This window comes from Lates calcarifer, unplaced genomic scaffold (assembly GCF_001640805.2).
Source record: "Lates calcarifer isolate ASB-BC8 unplaced genomic scaffold, TLL_Latcal_v3 _unitig_5615_quiver_758, whole genome shotgun sequence".
Lineage (NCBI taxonomy): Eukaryota > Metazoa > Chordata > Actinopteri > Centropomidae > Lates > Lates calcarifer.
The window spans coordinates 49,560-74,994 of record NW_026117619.1 but is presented as its reverse complement, the minus strand read 5'-3'; the positions used below and the strand labels follow the sequence as shown (position 1 = coordinate 74,994).

Sequence of the window (25,435 nt, the reverse complement as noted above, 5' to 3'; positions counted from 1 at the left end):
TAATAATAATATTACAGCTGTTTAAAGCAGCCTCCTCTAATAAACACAAGCTGATATTATATTTACCCAGTAATCTCATTAAACTGACTAAATCTGAGTCTGTTATTTATGATTTATGATTGGAGAGGAAAAGATAAGTGCACTGAAAATCAAGGTCATTTTCCAGAAGCTTGTTCGCCATAGAGAATGGGTCTTATTTGTGTTAAGTACTCAATTCTTTTACAACAAGGTAAAAATAGTCTTATAAGTAAAAGTCCTGCATGTGCTCGGGTAGAAGTGTTATCAGCAAAATACACTGAAAGTCTGAAAAGTAGAAACATGTCAGCTTTGACAGGGACAAGTGTTGAAATGCAGCGTCTCTAACGTACAGCTGACAGGTCAGATTAAACAGTGCATTCGTTGTGCGTTTCAGTCATTATATTCTCATACTGTGACTAAAAGGAACACGATTTCCCTCTGAGTGTTTTTGGAGAAGAGAAAAACCTCTAAACTGACTCTGGTCCAGATCTTTAAGGAGCTTACAGAAGAGGAATCCAGCTGGTATTCTTTTGTTTCAGACTGAGTGAGCTTGGAGAGATTAGGACTCACATTTTAGTGTGGTGGGCAAATAATAATCAGGGTTTTATTTGTAACACACTGCAGAAAAGGAAAGGTCACCCACAGAAACTGGGTCTGATCTCGTACACTCTCATGCAGGAAAAATAGACAGGTGGTTAGGGAGCCTGTAGCCTTCATAATTTATATAATTTATTCAGTATTCAGTTGAGTTTTGTGTTTTTCTCCCTCAGCAATGAATATGAAAAAAAACAGTAACATCTCAAATTCAGATTTAGGATAAATTTATGCTTATTTTACCGCCGAGTTCCATTGTGTTTGTTGTAAATCTTGAAATGTGAAAATGATCACACGTCTCATTTGAGTTTCCTGTGTATAAATGAAAAGGTACTAAATCAGATTCGTAGATAAAAATACACGTGAAGCGCATTTATAAATTATAAAATACATTCACAGAATCAAAGATGGCCGCTGTGGGGTATTTGTAGACCGTTTCTAGCAGGTGAAAACAGAAATGTAGTGAACTCCGCCTTTTATCTATCGGGGGGAACGGGTAACAGATTGACAGTTGCTGCTGTTTCCGCCGGACCTTAGACGCGGACGGACCAAACAAACGCTTCAAAAAAAATTCCGCCTGAAACTCAGAGCGGCGGAACTGAACGTCTCACTGATTTCAGAGTTTAATTCACCGCCGCAACAAAAAATGAAGTTTCGAGGGAAAATCATAGACGTCGCCTGTCTCAACCACTTCACCAGTGAGTTCACTTTAACCGTTAGCTAAACCAGTTACTGACAGACGCTGCTAGCCTAGTTAGCTTCCACCAGATTACACAGTAAAACTTGAGCGTCTTTGCGGAAAATAATAACACGCCTTACATCTTATAAAAACGATAATTTGTCTGGTCTTTAAAGTGTTGTTTAATGTTAGATACAGTCTTCAGTTCGGCTTATAACTAGTGATGAAATACTGCTTAACTTTTGTACAATTACACTAAAATAAAACCAGGAAATTAAAAAGGAATAACTTTCTGTACCTCCTCGTCCTCTGCAGGAGTCATCACCACCATCTCAAAGCTGACGAAGATGTGCGTCCTGAGACTGACTCCTGACAACCTGTTCTTCGTCCTGTCTGGTAAAGTGGCCAACGGAGGGGTCAGCATGTGGTGTGAACTGTCACAGGTAAGAGCAGGCATCCGGGTCAGCTCCGTGATTCACCTGCTGGGACATTAAACAGAGTGGAGACAGGTTAGGAAGGAGCTTAGAGAGAGATGGACAGGGACAGGGGAGGTGAATTGCTGTGCTGTTTTTTCACTCTATCACCAGATTGTTTTGAGATTTGGGTGAAATGAGCCTTTCTTCCTCCAGCTCATGCTCTCCCTGTGTCCTTCCTCCCTGCAGGCCAACTTCTTTGATGAGTACCAGATGGAGGGCGTTTCCTCTGAGGACAACGAGATTTGTCTGGAGGTGACTCCAGAGAACCTGTCCAGAGCTCTGAAGACGGTCCAGAACGCCAAGGCCGTCAAAGTCAAACTGACCAAGAAGCACTGTCCCTGCCTCACCATCGCTGCAGAGCTGGTGAGACTGACTTTTAGCATAGCAGTAGCATACACATCCACCCCCAGAAAACCTGTATGTCACCACAGACTGTCCTGCTACATCCTCATCAAGCCTCACCTTTCTTTATTCTGTTAGATTAAAATTGATACGTGTATTCTCTGTTTTCTTTTTTGGCCACTTGGGGGCAGCAGAAACAAGCTGTGAACATAACATGTCAGCTTTTAAGTTGACAACTGTCCCCTCTTATTTTCTGTCCAGCCCACGCTGTCCAGCGCCAGTCGAGTCGTCACTCACGATGTCCCGGTTGACGTCATCCCCCGGAGACTCTGGCACGAATTCAAAGAACCAAACATGCCAGACTTTGATGTAAGTGACGTCTGTAGGAACACATGTCACTTCTGTAGGTGCAGGTGACGAATTCTCAGTGCAGCAGATGTCTTATTAGGTCTGTCCTCACAGGTCAGTATCTACCTGCCTCCTCTGAAGACCATGAAGAACATTGTTGACCGGATGAAGAACCTCTCCAACTTCCTGGTAAGAGACATGTTCCTCCAAATACAGTTCAGGTTGTTCTTAAGCCTGAGAAATATGATCCATCTGACGTGTGTCACCATTCCAACCTGTGTGTGTGTGTGTCAGGTGATCGAGGCCAACCTGAACGGAGAGATGAACCTGAAGATCGAGACAGATCTGGTCTCTGTCACCACTCACTTCAAAGACCTGGGGAATCCTCCATGGGGTGAAAACTGTTTGTTTGTTACTGCACCTGTTTTCATCAGCCACACTCACAGCACTGAAATATCCCAGTGGTTCAGGTTCTGGTTCTACTTATCTCCCTCCACCCCTCTCTGCTTCCCTCCAGGTGATGACGCCTCGCAGGACGGCGGTGCGTCTCAGAGCAGGGACCCAGAGGCCATGGTGGAGGCCAGAGTGGACATCAGGAGGCTGCAGCAGTTCCTCATGGGACAGCAGGTCAACCCCAGCAAGGCCATGTGCAGTAAGTCACACAGCTCCTCACTGAGGGGAAGAAGTCAGAGGGAGGTTTTATCTTTATCTTTTATCTTAATCGTCCAGCTTTGTAACAGCAGACTCTGCTGTGATACTGTCACTGTTTGATTCTTTGCTCCGTCACCGGTTAAATCTGATTCCTGATCGTTTTCCCCTCAGATATTGTCCATCAGAGAGTCGTCCACCTGATTCTGCTGCACGAAGACGTGTCGCTTCAGTATTTTATCCCCGCCGTGGCGTAGACGACCTGCAGGTCACATGACTTATTTCTGCTCACTGTGAGTTTAGGGAAAATGGACTGTGAACCTGTTTCAGGTGTTTTCTCACATGGTGAAGGAATCCTCTTTATCGTGGCACCCAGAATGAAACAAAACTCCCAGTGTGTGGAGCTCTGTCCTACGTTTTACTGAGACTGAGCTTAGTTCCAGTTCTCACATGGACCTGAGGAAGACTTCACCCTCCGACCTGTGCTGAGGACATGCTGCTAGATACACACTGATGAAGGAGGATGGTGCAAAGAATTTGGACAGTTGAGAAAATTTGCATCAAAGTTTGGGACGTTCTGATTATGAAGCGTTTTGCATTAAGTGTTGAAAACATATTTCAATTTAAGTTCTTTTTAAAATAAATCTAAACCACACACACCTAGTGGTGTTTAGCTTGGTTTTATTTATTTTTACTTCCACTGAGGAGGTTGTGTGTTCACCCTGGTCCCCTCCCTCCCTCCTGAATGTAATATCTCACTAACACCTTGATGAAATTTCTTCAGATTTAGTGCAAAAACTTTTTGTTGTCCCAGGTCGGGACAACAAAACTTTTATTTTGCGTTTTTATTTCCCAGTGGCTTTTTAAGCTGCTCTGTTCTAAAAGTCTGTCACACACTCCATTTTACATCGTTTTTAAAGTTTTCTGTTCACATGCTGACAGAAACGAGCATCTGTTACTGAGCTGGACAGAAAAATGACATTTTACTAAAGATAAAACTACAAATATTCCTGCTGTGCTCAAAAACTACATCTCCCATGAGTCTTGGCTGAACTATGAAAGAGTTGCATCCTGGGGAAACAGGTTTAAAATCAGAATAATTTTTCATCCAGGTGTTAAGCTGTTGTGTTTTTCAGACAATCAGACACTTGTCTCTGTGACTTGAATGTAATGGTAATAAATAGAGTGTAGTGAGGGAGCTGCTGTACCAGATGATGATGCTGAATCAAACTGTAGGAAGAGTTGTTTCACTTTTCACAGTTTTTTAATTGTGTTAAAAAGACAAGTCTCTGCAGGGAGCAAAACACACACACACACACACACACACACACATATACATATGCAGGCAGACACATGTGATTTCCTGCAAATGGAGAGGGGAGGGGCTACTCCAACTGAGTTCATACTGTAGTGAAACTGCGCAGAGCAGAAGGAGAGAAACTGAAGGCTGAGTCAGGGTGAGTGTTAATACAACATTATTATTATTTTACTGTCAAAGTCTCTGAGTCAGTTTCTCCCTGTGGACTGTAGAGAGAAGAAGAGACAGAGTGAACTTCTGTCTGAACAAAGACACTGAGAGAAAAGGAGGAGATTAAAAATGTGTGTGTGTTAGATTAAGGCAAGTAGTCATCATGGTCATAGTTAGGGTAAGTCTCCAGGAAACCAATGTAAGTCTATGTAATGTCCCCATTCATGACTGAGATCAGTGTGTGTGTGTGTGTGCGTGTGTGTGTGTGTGTGTGTGTGTGTGGCGTTCCCTTGGTATTTTTGGGTGTGACTCTTGGTCAGACTTGTTTGTCCTGGTTCTTGTGTCTCTGCATTCGCCGTCAGTGTTACTGGTTTCAGGTCTACATGATACTGGCTTTTTGCCAATATTCAACATGCTGATATTTTCAAATTCATCATTGCTGATAATGATCTGCATTACTGATAAATGCTTTGGTGATAAATGGAAAATTAAGGAAATAACGATGTTGTTAAAATAAAAAGTTTCATTAAAGTCACATGAATGATTTATGTTAATATAGGAGAAAATAAAGTAATCTTACACATTGTTATGTCACGATGACACTGTGTGCAATAACAGATAACGATCACAAAGTATCACTGGTTAAATAAAACTCATGAACTGTGATTAACTCCTCCTCCTAAAGTCAGGGTGAAGACACTTCAGTTATCACTAAATATTCAGAGCAGGATTAGAACTGATCCATAGTTTAAATACAACTAAACACTGCTCCTAGAGCAGTGACAGTAACGTTCACAACAGTTCACAACTATAAACTCTTGTTGAACAGGTGGTTTGATAAAGGATTTACTGGACTTGCACTTAGAGTAACGAGCAGAATAACCATCAACTTAACATCACTGTTCATATCTACTGATACTGATACTGAACTTTTTAATTTTAATCTGCCCATACTGAAGTCATGCTGATATCATCATGTTTCCCTCTCAGACTGACTGAAGTCCAGAAGATGAGATGAGTGATTGTGTGGAGGAAGAGGAGGACAGAGCAGAGTCTCCAGGATCCAGCTGTCTGTCTCTGAAGAGTCACTGCTCCAGAGAGGCCCCTCTGACCTTTGGAAATGAACCTGGACCCTCAGACACAAAGTAAGAAATATATTTTATTAATATAGCACCAAAGCACAACAGAAGTTACCTCAAGGCTCTTTTCAGGTATAGAGCAGGTATAGACTATACGCTTTTTACTATTATATTTACAGAGAGAGACCCAGCAGTTCCAGACAGGAGCAGCACTAGGCGACTTCCTTTAAGAGTTTAATTGATGCACTGACACTGACCCAACCTGCCCATGGTAGAATGGTAACAGGCAGAAGCCTGAAATAAGCCAGAGAATAGGTGCTAAGTAAAAGTCAAGGCGTAAAGATGAGTTTTAAATTTAGATTTAAAGGCCTCAACAGAGTCAGCCTGTCTAATGTCAATAGGGAGGTTGTTCCAGAGGAAGGTGGCCTGATAAGAAAAGGCCCTACAGCCTGTTGACTTCATTTTAACTCTGGGGACAGATAGCAGCCCTGCACTCTGAGAACGCAGAGCACGGGATGGAGTAAAAGAATGAAGGACATCAGACAGGTATGAGGGGGAAAGCCTGATTAGAATTTAGTAGGTCATTAGACGCACCTTAAAGTCTGACATGGATAGAGCAGTGAAGGAGGTAAGTTGGAGTGATGTGGTCAATTTTCTGGATTTCTTTAACATTCTCGCTGCAGCATTCTGAACCAGACTTTTAGAATGAGAACGTGGAGAGAAAACAGAAGTAATCAAGTCTCGATAAGACAAAAGTGTGAATTAGAATTCCAGCATCTGCCAAGACTGAAACTTAAAAAAATCACTGTGTGTTGAAGTAACTGCCTGTAACAGGAAATAGTTCTTCCATATCAGTGTATTAATACTGATTGCTGAGCCTGATTGTTTCTTGTGAAATGATCTGAACAAAAAACAATTTTACTTTTGTCTTTCTCTGTATTTTTACTGCAGCTGATGAACATGACAGAGATTTAAAGATGAGTCATTAAAGGGCTGTGGTGGAGGAGAGAAACAATCACAGAAGAAGGAGCAGTGTTCTGATGAGCCTTGATAAACAGTTTATAACACCCATTTTACAGCCATCTTACACTGTTAATGATGGGTGTTACATGTCAGAGACACTACATTCTGCAGGCAGGCAGGATGTGGTGTTTGTGGTGGAGCCACACGTTGAAGATACAGGAAGTTATTTTTAGTGTCATTGTCGGGGTCACAGACATCTGATTCTCTCCTCTTACCTTTGAATCAGTCTGGTTCTTTACAGCTGATGTGAGACATGAACAGCTGGAAACTGGACACATTTAATAACTGATGGACGCATCAGTGTTGTTACGGATGCTGGTGTGTTGTTTTCATCCTTCAGTATAGCGTACAGTGTTAGGTGGTGACGTCACTGCAGGACATCAGCTGAGAGTTTCCAACGTGACTTTGTTATCAGAGAGTTTCTCAGTGATTAATGTGATACGAATAAAAACATGTTTGTGTTTGCAGAGGTCAGAAACACAGACTGAGAGCAGAGTCTCCAGGATCCAGCTGTCTGTCTATGAAGAGTGACCAGTCCAAAGAAGAACCCCTGACCTTCACTAATGAACCTGGACCCTCAGACACAGAGTAAGAGACAGTTTCCACCGTGAACTGAGCTGAAGATGATTCAGTTATTAGACATGTGAAGGAGACAGGAAGACACCAGGGGCCAGATTCATAAGACAGACAGAAATACACAAACACACTCTTTTCACCAGATTTCTAAAGCAGAGTCTCATGTTACTGTTTTATCAGTTTAAGTTTGAACACAGGCCTGATGGTGAAAGCAGCTGAAGATGCAGAGAAAGCAGCAGATACACATTCACACTGATTTTTAGAAATTCAATAAAGATTTTGAACCACATCTGGATCTTTGTTCAATCAACTGAACATTTAATCACAGGTAGAGCTGCTGAGATCATCTGTGGTCAGGTTCAGAGGATTTAATTAAAGTCCTGTGTCTATCAGCTACTGACAGACCACAACATGAACCAAACACCTTGATTTCTAACAACAAGAAAGAGATGCAGGTCTTACCTGAACCCAGGTGAGCTCAGCTCACTTCACTGCTGTACTCTGGGGTCTGACATGACAACCTGTAACTGTGACAATTCAGTCATAAAGAAATGTCTCCACAGAGAGAAGAAGAGGGGGAGGAGGAGGAGTGGTGTTTGTGAGGAGGAGCAGCTACCAGATAGTGGTCTGCAGGAGGTTTTAGATGAACATCAGATCAGTCTGAGGAGGAGATGTGAACATGTGACTGAAGGAACTGATGGAACAGGAAGTAGAACCCTCCTCAACAGGATCTACACTGAGCTCTACATCACAGAGGGACAGAGTGAAGAGGTTAATACCCAACATGAGGTGAGGCAGCTGGAGACAGCTTCCAAGAAGAAGACCCTCCATGACACTCCAATCAGGTGCCAGGACATCTTTAAAGCCTTACCTGACCAACAGAGACTCATCAGAGTGGTTCTGACCAACGGCGTCGCTGGTGTTGGAAAAACCTTCTCAGTGCAGAAGTTCACTCTGGACTGGGCAGAGGGCTTGGAAAACCAAGATGTCAGTCTGCTGGTTCTGCTTTCGTTCAGGGAGCTGAACCTGATCAGAGATGAGCAGTACAGTCTTCTCACGCTGCTCCATGTTTTCCATCCAACATTACAGAAGGTCACAGCAGAGAAGCTGGCTGTCTGTAAAGTTCTGTTCATCTTTGACGGCCTGGATGAAAGCAGACTTTCACTGGATTTCAACAACAGGAAGGTTGTGTCTGACGTCACACAGAAGTCATCAGTCAACCGAGCTGCTGACAAACCTCATCCAGGGGAATCTGCTTCCCTCGGCTCTGGTCTGGATAACTTCCAGACCTGCAGCGGCCAATCAGATCCCTCCTTCATGTGTTGACAGGGTAACAGAAGTACGAGGCTTCACTGACCCACAGAAGGAGGAGTACTTCAGGAGGAGATCCAGTGATGAAGAGCTGTCCAACAGAACCATCTCACACATCAAGACCTCCAGGAGCCTCCACATCATGTGTGGAGTCCCAGTCTTCTGCTGGATCACTGCTACAGTTCTGGAGCACATGTTGACTACAGAGCAGAGAGGAGAGCTGCCCAAGACCCTGACTGACCTGTTCTCACACTTCCTGCTGGTTCAGACAAAGAGGAAGAAGAACAAGTACCATGAGGGACATGAGACGAGTCCACAGGAGCTGACGGAGGCTGACAGGGAAGTTCTTCTGAAGCTGGGGAGGCTGGCGTTTGAACATCTGGAGAAAGGAAACATCATGTTCTACCAAGAAGACCTGGAGCAGTGTGGTCTTGATGTGACAGAGGCCTTGGTGTACTCAGGAGTTTGTACAGAGATCTTCAAAAGAGAGAGTGTGATCTTCCAGAAAACAGTCTACTGCTTTGTTCATCTGAGCGTTCAGGAGTTTCTGGCTGCAGTCTACATCTTCCACTGTTTCACCAACAGGAACACACAGGTACTGGAGGACTTCCTGGGAGAAGACTGGGACAACAGGGACTCTAAATCAGAGTCTCTTTTCCAAAAGATTTTAAAGATCTTTGGGAACAATGATGGCCACGGTCCATCTCTGGATGTCTTCCTGAGGAGAGTCATGGAGAAATCCCTTCAAAGTAAAAATGGCCACCTGGACCTGTTTGTTCGCTTCCTTCATGGCCTCTTTCTGGAGTCCAACCAGAGGGTCTTAGGAGGTCTGCTGGGTCAGACAGAGAACAGTCCAGAAATCATCCAGAGAGCCATCAACAACCTGAAGGAGATGAACACTCGCAATATTTCTCCTGACAGAAGCATCAACATCTTCCACTGTCTGATGGAGATGAACGATCACTCAGTTCATCAGGAGATCCAAGAGTTCCTGAAGTCAGAGAACAGATCAGAGCAGAGACTCTCTGAGATCCAGTGCTCAGCTCTGGCCTACATGCTGCAGATGTCAGAGGAGGTTCTGGATGAGTTGGACCTGAAGAAATACAAGACATCAGAGGAGGGACGACGGAGACTGATCCCAGCTGTGAGGAACTGCAGGAAGGCTCGGTGAGTCCACACATGATCATTAACATCATCAGTCAGTGGAGATTAGTAGTTTAGTTCTTCAGATACACAGGATTAAAACTTTATTAGTTTTAATTTAATAAACACAGTTGTTTTATTTATTTCAAAGAGGTGCTACATTTTCATTTTGGTGGAGGTGACATGCAAACCTGGTAAAACCTGTGGTTGAGGTTTATCACAGTAGCATTGTATCACAATATGCTGCAGTATTTTACAGTAATCTGTGAACACATTAGAGTCATTTTTAAATGAGTGGGTTCTGCAATCCAGGTAATACCTGTTTTTTGTAACTCTGCTTGAATCAGTCCAGTCAGTACAGATTTTATGGGAAGCCTTTGAGACAATTGTTGAATTGAGACGTATGTTGGAAACAGCTAAATAACTCAGTGTTGACTTTAAAAACAGAACTACAAACTAGAACTAATGTGTTTGCTCTTACTGCACAGCAGAGTTTTGTTGAATCTGGTGATAAGGCTGGTCAAGGTGATAAGTCTGCTCAAATGCTTGTTCTTAGACTGAAACAACAAGGAACTCACCAGTCAGTAGCATGAAGGATAAAAATTTGTTTTGTTGGTGATCAAAATCAAATTAATTAACGATTTACAAAGTTTTAAATTAAATCTGAATGTTTCACAAGTGAAAATGAAAAGGGAGATTTGTCTTTACCAAACCTTAAAGAAGAGAGAAATGCAGGAGATTAACCCGGTGGGTTTGATGCCTCCCTGAAATTTATTAGATGAGAAAGTTTAAACACATTCTGTGAAATTATGGAAGCCTAGAAGAGAATGAGCTGATAAAAACAGGATATGGATGTTTCCATAATAACATATTTTGTAATAAATGTGTCCTGACAGACTCCCTGGTTGTGGACTCTCAGAGACTCACTGTGAAGTCATGGCCTCAGCTCTGAAGTCCAACCCCTCCCATCTGACTGAACTGGACCTGAGCTACAATGACCTGGAGGATTCAACAGTGGAGGTGGTCTCTACTGGACTGCAGAGTCCACACTGTAGACTGGAGACTCTGAGGTCAGTTCACTGACTGCAGCTGCAGCTTTGTAGTTTGAAATAATAGTTGGTTGATAAACACTTGTTTTCCTCGTGGCTCCAAATAAAAGTTAAAGACCTGAGCAGGGTTCATTTAAAGGGCGAGAGAAGTGGAGTGATGTTCATATCATCAGAGGCTGACATGGCTGGTACAGAGACAACCTCCACAGCTGCTGTGGTGCAGTGTGTTAAACCAGAGTAATAAACAACAGCCTAACACAGGCCAAACATCACAGCAAAGCAGGGTTCAGAGACTGTGTGAGGATTTTAAAATACATTTTAGAAGAGAAAAGACTTGTGTTTATATTATTACAAGAAGAAGGCAGCTGAGACCAGTCAGTGTTTGTGATTTAGAACAATCACACACTTCAGAAAAAGTCTGTTCCCTAAAAATCATACTACTATTAAAGAATCATTTAACTTTATATCTTTGTGAAAGTAAACATGGTTGATCAGGACACATCATTATAGATTATTTTTATCTACATCTTTTATTCTTTATTCAGGATTGAGTCGCTGCAGTTTGTCAGAGATCAGCTGTTCTTCTCTGGTCTCAGCTCTGAAGTCCAACCCCTCCCATCTGAGAGAATCTGGACCTTGGTGAAAACAACCTGCAGGATTCAGGAGTGAAGGAGCTGTGTGGTTTTCTGCAGAGTCCAGACTGTAGACTGAAGACCCTGAGGTCAGACTCCATATTTTATTTCTGTGCTGAGATTAATATATGTGAAAGCTGTGGTGACACTAAACTTCCACATTCCACACAACAGTTAATCTTATATACATGTATATATATGTCTGTATAAATGTGTTACATATTTGTTCAGTCTGACATGTTTGTTATCTTTGAAAACTTGAAGATGTTTAGTAGAAGCTCAAATATATTTGACACTGAAAGCAGGAACAACCTCCAGTAGTAGCCATGAGGAAAATGATCAGGAGGGTCAGGGGTCAGCTGGATCAGGGAAGGACAGAATATGGGCGAGGCTGGTCAGCTCACACATGGAGTCCGGCTGGGCATCAATCGTGTTGCTGGGCAGCTTAGGGCTGTGACCCATGCATCCTTCTAGGGGCTCCAAGACCAAGACATTTGGAGGAAATATGCAGACCTAGGAGAGGGTACTGCACAGGGTTCTCAGGGTCTGGATCCAGCAGGAAGCTGGTCGACTGGGGAGCAGATCAGGAGAGTGGCAGATCAGAGGCTAGCCAACAGAGAAGCAGGCTGGGGAGCAGGTTGGAGGCTGGTTGACCTGGAGCTATTTGACTTGGAGTTTCCAGTTTCTAAACTTGTTCATTCTAAACCTTGTTCAGCTCTGAACAGATGATGAAACACTGAATGGTTTCAAGCAGGAACTTTGTCTCCTAAACTCACATCTGTTTATTCTTTATTCAGGTTGAAGAACTGCAGTTTGTCAAAGATCAGCTGTTCTTCTCTGGTCTCAGCTCTGAAGTCCAACCCCTCCCATCTGAGAAAACTGGACCTGAGTGAAAACTGGGACCTGAAGGATTCAGGAGTGAAGGAGCTGTGTGGTTTTCTGCAGAGTCCAGACTGTAGACTGGAGACTCTGAGGTCAGACTCCATATTTTCTTTCTGTGCTGAGATGAATCTGATGTGAAAGTTGTGTTGACTCTAACCTGCAGACATCAGGATCCTCCCCCAGCAGGACAGTAAACCCACTACACCACCAAACCTGCTCAGAAATATCTCAAAGAACACGGCAAAGAGCCCAAGATGTTGACCTGGCCTCCAAACACTCCAGATCCCCATCTGATCCAGCATCTGCTGGATGATCCAGAACAAGCCAGATCCATGGAGGCCTCATCCCACAACCCATAGGACCCAAAAGATCCAGAGGACACCCTCAGAGCTCCTGTGTCCACCCTCTGATCAGTGTATTTCCTCCTCTCCAGTAACTGCCCCTAGAAAATGTAACTCCCCCTCACCCACCTCCCACCCACAGGAAAAAATCATCATTGAAGCAGCAGCATGTTGTTGTTAATATTAATGAGAGCTCGTTTTCTCTTTGTGTCTCTGACTGTTTTTAAGCCTGCATCCTGTTGGTTCAGGTGTTTGGAGTTTCCAGTTTCTAAACTTGTTCATTCTAAACCTTCTTCAGCTCTGAACAGATGATGAAACACTGAATGGTTTCAAGCAGGAACTTTGTCTCCTAAACTCACATCTTTTATTCTTTATTCAGACTGTTCGCCTGCTGTTTGTCAGAGATCAGCTGTTCTTCTCTGGTCTCAGCTCTGAAGTCCAACCCCTCCCATCTAGAGAAACCTGAACCTGAGCAGAAACAGTAACCTGCAGGATTCAGGAGTGAAGGAGCTGTGTGGTTTTCTGCAGAGTCCAGACTGTAGACTGGAGACTCTGAGGTCAGACTCCATATATTCATATGATGTAAAAAGACATGGCTGAGCAGGTTTTTATGAAATATCTCAAAAACTATAAATTCTAATGACATAAAGCTTCAGTCACTTCTTTCCTGCTGTTTGTACCCACAGTATTAAAAATATTGCCACCATTTGTACAGTTATATGCAATTTTGTCTTCGTTTTGGTTTCTGGCTAATACCTTATTAACTGTGAGGTGTAGGTTAAAAAAAACTTTTTGCTCTTGATTCCTTGGATCAATACAAAAGTTTCTGTCTGAATATTTTATAAAACATATTCAGGTGTTTGGAGTTTCCACTTTCTAAACCCTGAGATTTAGACGTGAACTTCTGTCCTCTAAAGTATCATGTTTTACTTCTTGTTCAGGTTGAGTCTCTGCAGTTTGTCAGAGATCAGCTGTTCTTCTCTGGTCTCAGCTCTGAAGTCCAACCCCTCCCATCTGACAGAACTGCAACTCAGTGGAAACAAGCTGCAGGATTCAGGAGTGAAGGATCTGTTAGATCTTGTGGAGGACCCAGACTACAGACTGGCAGACTGTGAGGTCAGTATCTGGAGTCAGTCCATGCTGCTTCCATTAGTATTGTCCTAAACACAGTTAGTATCAGAGCAGAGATCCAGTGTTTCCTGTAAAGCTGGGACCTTCTCAGTGGCTGCTTTCCTCAGTGAAGCTGTGAGAGGAGAATGGTGACAGGCTTCAGGATTGGACAGAAAGACAGAGAGACAGAGAACAGTCAGCCAATCAGATCAGCCAGAAGCTGGTTGTGATGATGTGTTTGAGTTGATGTGAAGACGACTGTTGTTGTTGTGTTGATGTGTTGAGGAAATAAAGCTGGATTCCAGCTGACAGCCTCACAGCATGTACAGAGACAGTGGTCCTCATTCATCAAACTGTGGAAGCAGCAGATCTGATCTGACACTGTTTGTTGTCTCATTTCAACACTGAACAACTGAGGAGTTTGATGTTTGTCACAGCTCTGAGATCAGTGTGACTGAAGCCTCTTATTTCAGAGAAGCATCATTACATGTTGGAACCATGTGGTGTTTGTACAGAGCAGAAGCTCTGCTCAAGTCCAGTCATCACATCTGTATATCTGTCCATCTGTCAGACAGCTTCACTGACAGCTGATGAAGAGTCTGTAAACACTGATCCACCTCCTCTCTGCTCTGACTCTCTCTCTCTGCAGGTGGAAGTGATGATCTTTATGAAGATGAGAGTGAAGAGGACTGTGTCTGGTCCATGTAGAGTGGAGAGGAGAGCTTCTTCCAGCAGTGACTGACAGACTGCTCCTTCTCCACCTGGACTTTATTTTCTCTTTTTTTATTTATTCAGATTTTCTGAGCCCAAACTGACTGCAAATTAGTTCTGTTACATAACTGTGTTCTTTTATGTTGCAGCTCCCCCCTGTGGAAGGACAGAGTATTACAGTTCATTTACACAAAATACAAAACAGCAGCATCCAGCCTGCATGGATAAGGTTACGAACTCACACTGATCAATCAAACTAAAATCATTGATTTAAATGTTGTTTGGCAGAAAAAGAATCAGAGAAACTGTGAATGGAGGCAGGTTATCAGTCTGAACACAGCAGTCTGATATCTTCTGAATCTGAGGAATAGTTGTAAATAACCTCCATATGGTTTGTTCTGTTACTAAATAGATGTAAAGATTGTTATTGTTCTTATGTGTCATTAAGTGTATGTGGTTGTAAAGCTTTTATTTTTGTACTTCCTGTTATTCACTTTGAAAGGATTGTAGTCGGAAATTACAATCGTTAACCGTTAGTAACGGAAAATGTAACCAACGGTGTTTTATGTTTAAATTAAAAGCTGTGTGGGAGAGGTGAATGATTTATTTTTCTTCAGTCGAAGAGGAAACAAGGTGAGTTTAATTATTTCACCTGTCTGTCAGTATTTTGAGTTAATGTTTAAAATCAGTTCGCTAAGTTTTCGTTGTTAGCAAAGAAATGTAACGTTAGCGTTAACGGTCACTTTGGAGCTGGTTTTTATTTTCCCTCTTTGTTGTTGGACTTTTCTGTCTGTCAGCTCTTCCGTTGGTTTATTGAAGTTTCAGTGAAGTGAAGGAATAATATGTGTTAGACTATAAGTTTAGACTTGTCTTGGTTCAGTCTGAAGCTACATTATCGTCCAGTCCAGTATTTTTCTACTAACGGTCACTGCCGAAGTCCCAGCGGCTTTTTAAGCTGCTCTGTTCTAAAAGTCACACACTCCATTTTACATCGTGTTTTAAAGCTTCAACACCTTCCCGAGTCTTTTCCCGAACCTCTGTAGGCTAACACTCATGGGAAATGTAGTTGAAGCTAACTGTTCTGGTATGGTTAGTTTTGGGTCTAGCGTGGTATCAAGACTCAGTTTAGTGTCAGCAGCTTCACACACAGACAGACGTCAATATAACACATCATAAGATGTGGTGCAGTATTATAATTTGCCATTCCAATGTTCTGTGTTGTTTATTATGTGATTGTAAAAAACATTTTTATATGGAATTTAGTTTTAAGCACATCAGAAGCACATCAGTCGGAATTTTAACTACATTAATAATCTGATGAAATTACAACCAATTTAAACATCTTGTATCTGGTGAATAACACAGACAGACTCAGGTGATTTCCTGTAAATGGAGAGGGGAGGAGCTACTGAAAGTGAAAGTATTCACTCAGTGAGGTCAGACTCCATTTTACCTGCTCAGAGCAGAAGGAGAGAAACTGAAGGCTGAGTCAGGGTGAGTGTTAATACAACATTATTATTATTTTACTGTCAAAGTCTCTGAGTCAGTTTCTCCCTGTGGACTGTAGAGAGAAGAAGAGACAGAGTGAACTTCTGTCTGAACAAAGACACTGAGAGAAAAGGAGGGAATGACATTGTGTGTGACTTCCTGTTTCCTCAGTCAAAATCAACAGTTTGACACAGTGTTGTGATTGGCTGAATAATACGCAATGAACCGACAACTAACTCAAGAAAACTGACTAGATGGAGAGCTGCCTGATTTTATTTATTGTATATCCTGTTGTGTGTGTATGTGTGCATGTTCCTTTGTTACTTCCTGTTCTGTCAGTCTCGGTGTGATTCTTGATCAGACCAGTTTGTCCTGGTTCTTGTGTGTGTGAGTGTCTCAGTCAGTGTTACTGTTTCCCTCTCAGACTGACTGAAGTCCAGAAGATGAGTGATTGTGTGGAGGAAGAGGAGGACAGAGCAGAGTCTCCAGGATCCAGCTGTCTGTCTATGAAGAGTGACCGGTCCAAAGATCCTCCTCCAGTCTTCACTAATGAACCTGGACCCTCAGACACAAAGTAAGAGAACTGATCCAAACCTGTGAACCTCCAAACTGTCAGCTGTTTAGTGTGTTGAGGTCACTGCCTGTATCTTGTTTTACTTCTTTCTTTTCCATATTTTTACTGCAGCTGATAAACACGACAGAGATTTTAAGATGTCAGTAATTAAAGAGTTGTGATGGATGAGAGAAACAGACAAAGAGAAGGAACTTCTAATAAACTTGATAAACTGGGATCTGTAACAGAGTTTAAGGACACTTTGCTCACTGTGATCATTTTTCATGTTTTAGAATAACCTGAATGTTGCTTCAATCCAAACTGTTTTTACCATCGGTGATATTGATGCAGCTGAAACTCTGTCACACTGTGTGTTTGTCAGTGAAGTTATGTCATGGTCAGATGAGGTCGGCACAGGATGTGGTGTTCGTGTTTATAGTCACAGTAATGAAGAAACTGACAGGCCTCATCATGTGAAATGAACCTGAACTGAATCAAGTTGGTCATGTCAGCTGAGAGTTTCCAATATAACTTTGTTATCAGAGAGTTTCTCAGTGATTAATGTGATATAAATAAAAACATGTTTGTGTTTGCAGAGGATCAGAGACACAGACTGAGAGCAGAGTCTCCAGGATCCAGCTGTCTGTCTATGAAGAGTGACCTGGTCCAAAGATCCTCCTCCAGTCTTCAGTAATGAACCTGGACCCTCAGAGACAGAGTAAGAGACAGTTTCCACCGTGAACTGAGCTGAAGATGATTCTGTTATTAGACATGTGAAGGAGACAGGAAGACACCAGGGGCCAGATTCATAAGACAGACAGAAATACACAAACACACTCTTTTCACCAGATTTCTAAAGCAGAGTCTCATGTTACTGTTTTATCAGTTTAAGTTTGAACACAGGCCTGATGGTGAAAGCAGCTGAAGATGCAGAGAAAGCAGCAGATACACATTCACACTGATTTTTAGAAATTCAATAAAGATTTTGAACCACATCTGGATCTTTGTTCAATCAACTGAACATTTAATCACAGGTAGAGCTGCTGAGATCATCTGTGGTCAGGTTCAGAGGATTTAATTAAAGTCCTGTGTCTATCAGCTACTGACAGACCACAACATGAACCAAACACCTTGATTTCTAACAAGAAAAAGATGCAGGTCTTACCTGAACCCAGGTGAGCTCAGCTCACTTCACTGCTGTACTCTGGGGTCTGACATGACAACCTGTAACTGTGACAATTCAGTCATAAAGAAATGTCTCCACAGAGAGAAGAAGAGGGGGAGGAGGAGGAGTGGTGTTTGTGAGGAGGAGCAGCTACCAGATAGTGGTCTGCAGGAGGTTTTAGATGAACATCAGATCAGTCTGAGGAGGAGATGTGAACAGTGTGACTGAAGGAACTGATGGAACAGGAAGTAGAACCCTCCTCAACAGGATCTACACTGAGCTCTACATCACAGAGGGACAGAGTGAAGAGGTTAATACCCAACATGAGGTGAGGCAGCTGGAGACAGCGTCCAAGAAGAAGACCCTCCATGACACTTCCAATCAGGTGCCAGGACATCTTTAAAGCCTTACCTGACCAACAGAGACACATCAGAGTGGTTCTGACCAACGGCGTCGCTGGTGTTGGAAAAACCTTCTCAGTGCAGAAGTTCACTCTGGACTGGGCAGAGAGGCTTCAGGAAAACCAAGATGTCAGTCTGCTGGTTCTGCTTTCGTTCAGGGAGCTGAACCTGATCAGAGATGAGCAGTACAGTCTTCTCACACTGCTCCATGTTTTCCATCCAACATTACAGAAGGTCACAGCAGAGAAGCTGGCTGTCTGTAAAGTTCTGTTCATCTTTGACGGCCTGGATGAAAGCAGACTTTCACTGGATTTCAACAACAGGAAGGTTGTGTCTGACGTCACACAGAAGTCATCAGTCAACCAGCTGCTGACAAACCTCATCCAGGGGAATCTGCTTCCCTCGGCTCTGGTCTGGATAACTTCCAGACCTGCAGCGGCCAATCAGATCCCTCCTTCATGTGTTGACAGGGTAACAGAAGTACGAGGCTTCACTGACCCACAGAAGGAGGAGTACTTCAGGAGGAGATCCAGTGATGAAGAGCTGTCCAACAGAACCATCTCACACATCAAGACCTCCAGGAGCCTCCACATCATGTGTGGAGTCCCAGTCTTCTGCTGGATCACTGCTACAGTTCTGGAGCACATGTTGACTACAGAGCAGAGAGGAGAGCTGCCCAAGACCCTGACTGACCTGTACTCACACTTCCTGCTGGTTCAGACAAAGAGGAAGAAGAACAAGTACCATGAGGGACATGAGACGAGTCCACAGGAGCTGACGGAGGCTGACAGGGAAGTTCTTCTGAAGCTGGGGAGGCTGGCGTTTGAACATCTGGAGAAAGGAAACATCATGTTCTATCCAAGAAGACCTGGAGCAGTGTGGTCTTGATGTGACAGAGGCCTTGGTGTACTCAGGAGTTTGTACAGAGATCTTCAAAAGAGAGAGTGTGATCTTCCAGAAAACAGTCTACTGCTTTGTTCATCTGAGCGTTCAGGAGTTTCTGGCTGCAGTCTACATCTTCCACTGTTATGAGAAGAGGAAAAGACTGACAAAGATACTGAAGGACTTCCTGGGAGAAGATCAGAGTGAACCATCTCTGGATGTCTTCCTGAGGAGAGCCATGGAGAAATCCTTCAAAAGTAAAAATGGCCACCTGGACCTGTTTGTTCGCTTCCTTCATGGCCTCTCTCTGGAGTCCAACCAGAGGACTCTTAGGAGGTCTGCTGGGTCAGACAGAGAACAGTCCAGAAATCATCCAGAGAGCCATCAACAACCTGAAGGAGATGAACACTCGAAATATTTCTCCTGACAGAAGCATCAACATCTTCCACTGTCTGATGGAGATGAACGACCACTCAGTTCATCAGGAGATCCAAGAGTTCCTGAAGTCAGAGAACAGATCAGAGCAGAGACTCTCTGAGATCCAGTGCTCAGCTCTGGCCTACATGCTGCAGATGTCAGAGGAGGTTCTGGATGAGTTGGACCTGGAGGAGTACAACACATCAGTGGAGGGACGACGGAGACTGATCTCAGCTGTGAGGAACTGCAGGAAGGCTCGGTGAGTCCACATGTGATTAACATTATAAATCAATCAATATTACAGCCAAATGTAAAGTGACACTAGCTGTGAGTCTCTAGTGACAGAGTGGGCCAGGACAACAAGATTTTGAAAACTGAGAGAGAAGTCTCAGAATCACCTGGATTACACATAAAATGATACTAGTAAAGTCAGAAGGTCGTCAATCAAAAACAAGAAAGAAAGTAATGCAGTAAATGCATTTACATACATTTGTATCATTGTAGAAAAAAAAAACAAAAAAACAAATCATCATGAAACTGGTTATTGTCTGTGTATGTGTGTGCGCACAAATGTGTGTGTGTGTGCAGTTGGGTCCATAAATAATTTGGACAGTGACACAATATTTTGCAGTTTTGCCTCTGTATACCTTCACAGTGGATTTGAAATGAAGCCATCAAGGTTTGACTTTCACCTTTAATTCAGGGGTTTAACAAAAACATTGCATTAACTGTTTAGTGATTACAGCCATTTTTATACATAGTCCCTCCATTCTCAAAAGTAATTGGACAAACTAAGAGAATTATAAATATTAAGTGTGAGAGAAGATGAACTGAAACTTGATGTGAGGAATTCTTCAACATTACACATCAACACATTGATTTCATTTGTCAGATGTTTTTGTCCAAAGACTTTTGGATTGAACTGTAATAAATTTTGGATTCAGCGTGTTGTTGACATGAGGACATGAGGAGCTCAGGTTTCAAACCACCAACCTGATGACTGATTGACCCAGGCTACACCTGAGCTCCCAGTCTCAATCTGCTTTGTCATCAATAGAGTCTATAATGTAGAAGCCTTATTTATGATAAAAGTTCTTGATTTGGTTATATTTTAAATGCTCAATAATTATATTATATTATCTGTAATCACAGACTTTATGGTTGTGCAGTCTCAGACACTCACTGTGAAGTCGTGGCCTCAGCTCTGAAGTCCAACCCCTCCCATCTGACTGAACTGGACCTGAGAGACAACAGCCTGCGGGATTCAGGTGTGAAGCTGGTCTCTGCTGGACTGGAGAGTCCACACTGTAAACTGGAGACTCTGAGGTCAGTTCACTGACTGACTGTCTTTTACCCTTGCACAGCTTATATTTACCCAATTTAAATCCATGACACAATTTTCAAGTTTGATTTAGTTTTAGTTTTGAACATTGTTTTATTTTAAATTTAATCTACAGTCAACCAGGACTAATATTTGTCAGAGAACTGTATGGATTATTGGACAGTTTGTTTATGATTTTTTTTTGGTGTGTGTGAAAAAAAAGTATTTCCAGGAGTGATGTCTTTTATTTTAAACCTCCAGAACATACAGCAGACACAGAGCAAATCATGTTTCCACATTTGAAGTATCCTTAGTTATGTCTGATTTGTCACCATGATGTTTCCTGTAAGAAAATGATGTGTTGCAACAGAAGCAGTAAACAGCAGCATTAATATGAGACTGTAGACATGTTTATTCAGAGAGGTACACGGTGACATTTAGGATTATTTCACTGCTCAGAGCACATTTGATTCAGTTGTAAAGGTGATTCTGGAGGAGGATGAGCTCATTCAAATGATTATTCATGTCATACAGATGTTTTTCATTTTATTGCCCACTGTTAAATTGTGAAGGAAACATCTGTCTTAGCATTTTACATAAAATTACATGAGGCTGTGAAGAATTAGAGGGAAAAGAAGAATTAAAGTAACAACAGTAAATTATGTTTTTTTTCCAAAATATCTGATGTTATCATTCTTACAGACTTGATTGCGGTCAACAGCATTTTTAATGACTGATTTATTATTCAGCTAATGATTTATTAAGCTTTTATTTTGAAAATCCAGCTCACTCAAGACTTTTCCTGGTTGGTTTACCCATGAATCTGTTTTGACATGAACAGGTGTCTGAATGTTGAGCTGACATTTGGATGATGTCTGTAGAAGGCTGACATTATGATGATCCACAATAACAGAAGGACAAAGTCCCTCTACTCATTTTAGACTAAACATCATTGATCAGGACAGATCTGATTGATTATCAATGATTTGATCTGCATCTTTTATTCTTTATGCAGGTTGGTTTACTGCAATTTATCAGAGATCAGCTGTTCTTCTCTGGCCTCAGCTCTGAAGTCCAACCCCTCCCATCTGAGAGAACTGGACCTGAGCTTCAACAACAAGCTGAAGGATTCAGGAGTGAAGGAGCTGTGTGGTTTTCTGCAGAGTCCAGACTGTAGACTGGAGACTCTGAGGTCAGTTCATTATACAAAACCACACAATCTCCCAATCTTTGTCCCGTATGGATCTGAATTGGCTCAAAAGCCCCCCCCCCCAAAAAAAACAAAAAACAAAAACAGTCTGACTGTACTTTCTAACAAATCTAAATGTTAACTGATCTACATGAGTGAGGTCTAAAGTTGAATCTACAATGACAGAGAAATATTTTGCATCACAAAGCTCTTCTGCAATTACCTGCCTGGTTTTTCTCCATTAACTCAATAAACTCTTGACATTATTGAGTATAAGTACAAGATGCTCCCTCTGTCCTTCTGACTGTGTGTTTTAATGTTTTCTCCCAGAAACTGGTCAAATTGTGATATTAACTCTAAAATCTGCAAATACTTTATTATTTGGAGATTTCAGAGTTTGTCATTTCCTCTAAATGCCCGTCCTCTTTCTGCTAAAAACTTGATCACTGCCACAACATGTTGTAGAGCATCCCCCCAGGTAGGGCTGGGCAAGTTTTCATTAACATTTTCTGTTGTCATTTTCTCTTTTATCTCGCTCCTACTCCTGACATACAGGTGTGCACGGCTGCAGTGTCCAAAACATTAACACATGTGCTACTCCTGTGCTCTGTGCTGTGTGTGTCAACCTAACCTGATGTGTCTCTAACTCTGTTCCTGCCACATGATTGGTTCAGGGCAGTGCTAATCTCATTGTCATTGGTTTTTCAGACTCTGTCAAAACACAGGAGGAATAAGTTCTTTTGACATTGGTATCAACTGTGTCTTATATGTCTAAGTATTTCATTTTCACCTTAAATTTACTCTTATATTTCTTCAAATAAAAACTAACTAACTTTATACTGACTGAAGTTAATGAGAGCTGTTTTTCTCTTTGTGTCTCTGACTGTTTTTAACCTGCATCCTGTTGGTTCAGGTGTTTGGAGTTTCCAGTTTCTAAACTTGTTCATTCTAAACCTTCTTCAGCTCTGAACAGATGATGAAACACTGAATGGATTCAAGCAGGAACTTTGTCTCCTAAACTCACATCTTTTATTCTTTATTCAGACTGTTCGCCTGCAGGTTGTCAGAGATCAGCTGTTCTTCTCTGGTCTCAGCTCTGAAGTCCAACCCCTCCCATCTGAGAGAACTGGACCTGAGTGGCAACAACAACCTGCAGGATTCAGGAGTGAAGGAGCTGTGTGGTTTTCTGCAGAGTCCAGACTGTAGACTGGAGACTCTGAGGTCAGACTCCATATTTTCTTTCTGTGCTGAGATGAATCTGATGTGAAAGTTGTGTTGACTCTAACCTGCAGACATCAGGCTCATATTATACTGATCCACACTGAGGATATTGTTGAGCTTCAGATTTAAAACGGGTTTAATGTCACATTAAAAATCCTTCACTTTGTAATTCACTCTTTACTTTGGAAGAATTGAATCTTCATCTTATATTTCTACAAATAAATTAAATATTCTAAACTAAGACAGAAAGAAAGATTTATTCAGAGTTTGTTTTATGATCTGTGATGTTTCTACTGACTGAAGTTAATGAGAGCTGTTTTTCTCTTTGTGTCTCTGACTGTTTTTAACCTGCATCCTGTTGGTTCAGGTGTTTGGAGTTTCCACTTTCTAAACTTGTTCATTCTAAACCTTCTTCAGCTCTGAACAGATGATGAAACACTGAATGGTTTCAAGCAGGAACTTTGTCTCCTAAACTCACATCTTTTATTCTTTATTCAGGTTGGAGTCCTGCAGTTTGTCAGAGATCAGCTGTTCTTCTCTGGTCTCAGCTCTGAAGTCCAACCCCTCCCATCTGAGAGAACTGGACCTGAGCAGAAACAACCTGCAGGATTCAGGAGTGAAGGATCTGTTAGATCTTGTGGAGGACCCAGACTACAGACTGCAGACTGTGAGGTCAGTATCTGGAGTCAGTCCATGCTGCTTCCATCAGTATTGTCCTAAACACAGTTAGTATCAGAGCAGAGATCCAGTGTTTCCTGTAAAGCTGGGACCTTCTCAGTGGCTGCTTTCCTCAGTGAAGCTGTGAGAGGAGAATGGTGACAGGCTTCAGGATTGGACAGAAAGACAGAGAGACAGAGAACAGTCAGCCAATCAGATCAGCCAGAAGCTGGTTGTGATGATGTGTTTGAGTTGATGTGAAGACGACTGTTGTTGTTGTGTTGATGTGTTGAGGAAATAAAGCTGGATTCCAGCTGACAGCCTCACAGCATGTACAGAGACAGTGGTCCTCATTCATCAAACTGTGGAAGCAGCAGATCTGATCTGACACTCTTTGTTGTCTCATTTCAACACTGAACAACTGAGGAGTTTGATGTTTGTCACAGCTCTGAGATCAGTGTGACTGAAGCCTCTTATTTCAGAGAAGCATCATTACATGTTGGAACCATGTGGTGTTTGTACAGAGCAGAAGCTCTGCTCAAGTCCAGTCATCACATCTGTATATCTGTCCATCTGTCAGACAGCTTCACTGACAGCTGATGAAGAGTCCTGTAAACACTGATCCACCTCCTCTCTGCTCTGACTCTCTCTCTGCAGCTGGAAGTGATGATCTTCCTAAAGGTGAGAGTCTGTGTCTGGTCCATGTTACTGGGAGGTAGAGTGGAGAGGAGAGCTTCATCCAGCAGTGACTGACAGAGAAATCAGAGGGAGTGGAGATGACTCTCAGTGCTGCAGTCTGAACTGATCTGAGAACAGCTCCACTGTCAGACACAGAGTCCAGTCCACCATCATCCCTGTGTGTTCCTCTGGATCTGACAGAGCAGCAGCAGAGTATCTGGACTCTGCTGCTGCTGGTTCTTCTTCACTGTAACATGTATCTCTGTATTCTGTAACAGACTGTTATATTTGTAGAATCCAGTGTGTGTTGGGGGCCTGGTGAAATAACAACCCTGAAATTAAAGTACATCATTTAACATCTCTGGTATTAATGTCATGATAATGAAAGTTGGTACTTTGCTTCACCTGTGATAGTTTTAACTGAGCTGGGAGTTTTCTGTGTGTTTGTCGTTGACAGTGATAAATGTGGTTCATCAGTGAAAAGCTGCAGAAACAAAGAGAAAAGCCAGAAGGTCAGGACTCAGCATCAAACATCTCTGCACAGGAACATGTTTTTATTCTCTACAGAAGCAACAAGCAGCACATTTAGTTGATGTGTGTAAAAAATGAACAGAGACTTTTTATTGTGCTTCAGAGAATGTTGTTATGTTTGACAGCTGTGAGTAAAGATGGAGAGAAAACACGATGAGAGAGAGAGGTGGATGACATGAGACAGATTCCCAGCTGTTGTGTGGTTAGACCACAGCGACGCCAGTCAGGTCAGTTTTCACTGAAACACAACACAGAGAAAACACAGCTGCTCTAGTTTGGGTTCAGATCTGGTTTGTGTGAGTGTGGGCTCTGCTCAGACCACTCCATGTGTGTAAAGGACGGATAGAAATGGAAACTGCATGAATAAACCTGACAGCTACGAGACATCTCTCCTCCAGCAGGATGTTGTTCATCCTCTGGACACATGTTCATCCACCCAGAGGTCAGTTAATCATCTACAGCATTAATAAATCAGATGGAACATGTTTCTGCTTCTTCATAT

The 25,435-nt window shown here is 42.4% G+C and overlaps 2 protein-coding genes across 2 annotated transcripts; both read left to right on the top strand.

Moving 5' to 3' along the window:
* The first annotated feature begins 1,140 nt into the window (after window positions 1-1,140).
* On the top strand, window positions 1,141-3,764 carry hus1 (HUS1 checkpoint clamp component). The gene is made up of 8 exons (XM_018663351.2): window positions 1,141-1,310; window positions 1,607-1,734; window positions 1,954-2,130; window positions 2,371-2,478; window positions 2,572-2,646; window positions 2,752-2,851; window positions 2,975-3,109; window positions 3,280-3,764. The coding sequence occupies exons 1-8, from the start codon at window positions 1,259-1,261 to the stop codon at window positions 3,360-3,362; spliced, it is 858 nt and encodes a 285-aa protein (XP_018518867.1). The 5' UTR covers window positions 1,141-1,258; the 3' UTR covers window positions 3,363-3,764.
* Window positions 3,765-7,749: 3,985 nt separating this feature from the next.
* On the top strand, window positions 7,750-24,754 carry LOC108874812 (NACHT, LRR and PYD domains-containing protein 12-like). The gene is given in 8 exon segments (XM_051069002.1): window positions 7,750-8,472; window positions 8,474-9,729; window positions 10,602-10,775; window positions 12,184-12,360; window positions 21,673-21,849; window positions 22,891-23,067; window positions 23,566-23,739; window positions 24,382-24,754. Coding segments are annotated over 8 exon segments (2,853 nt in total). The 5' UTR covers window positions 7,750-7,764; the 3' UTR covers window positions 24,392-24,754.
* Window positions 24,755-25,435: the final 681 nt, after the last annotated feature.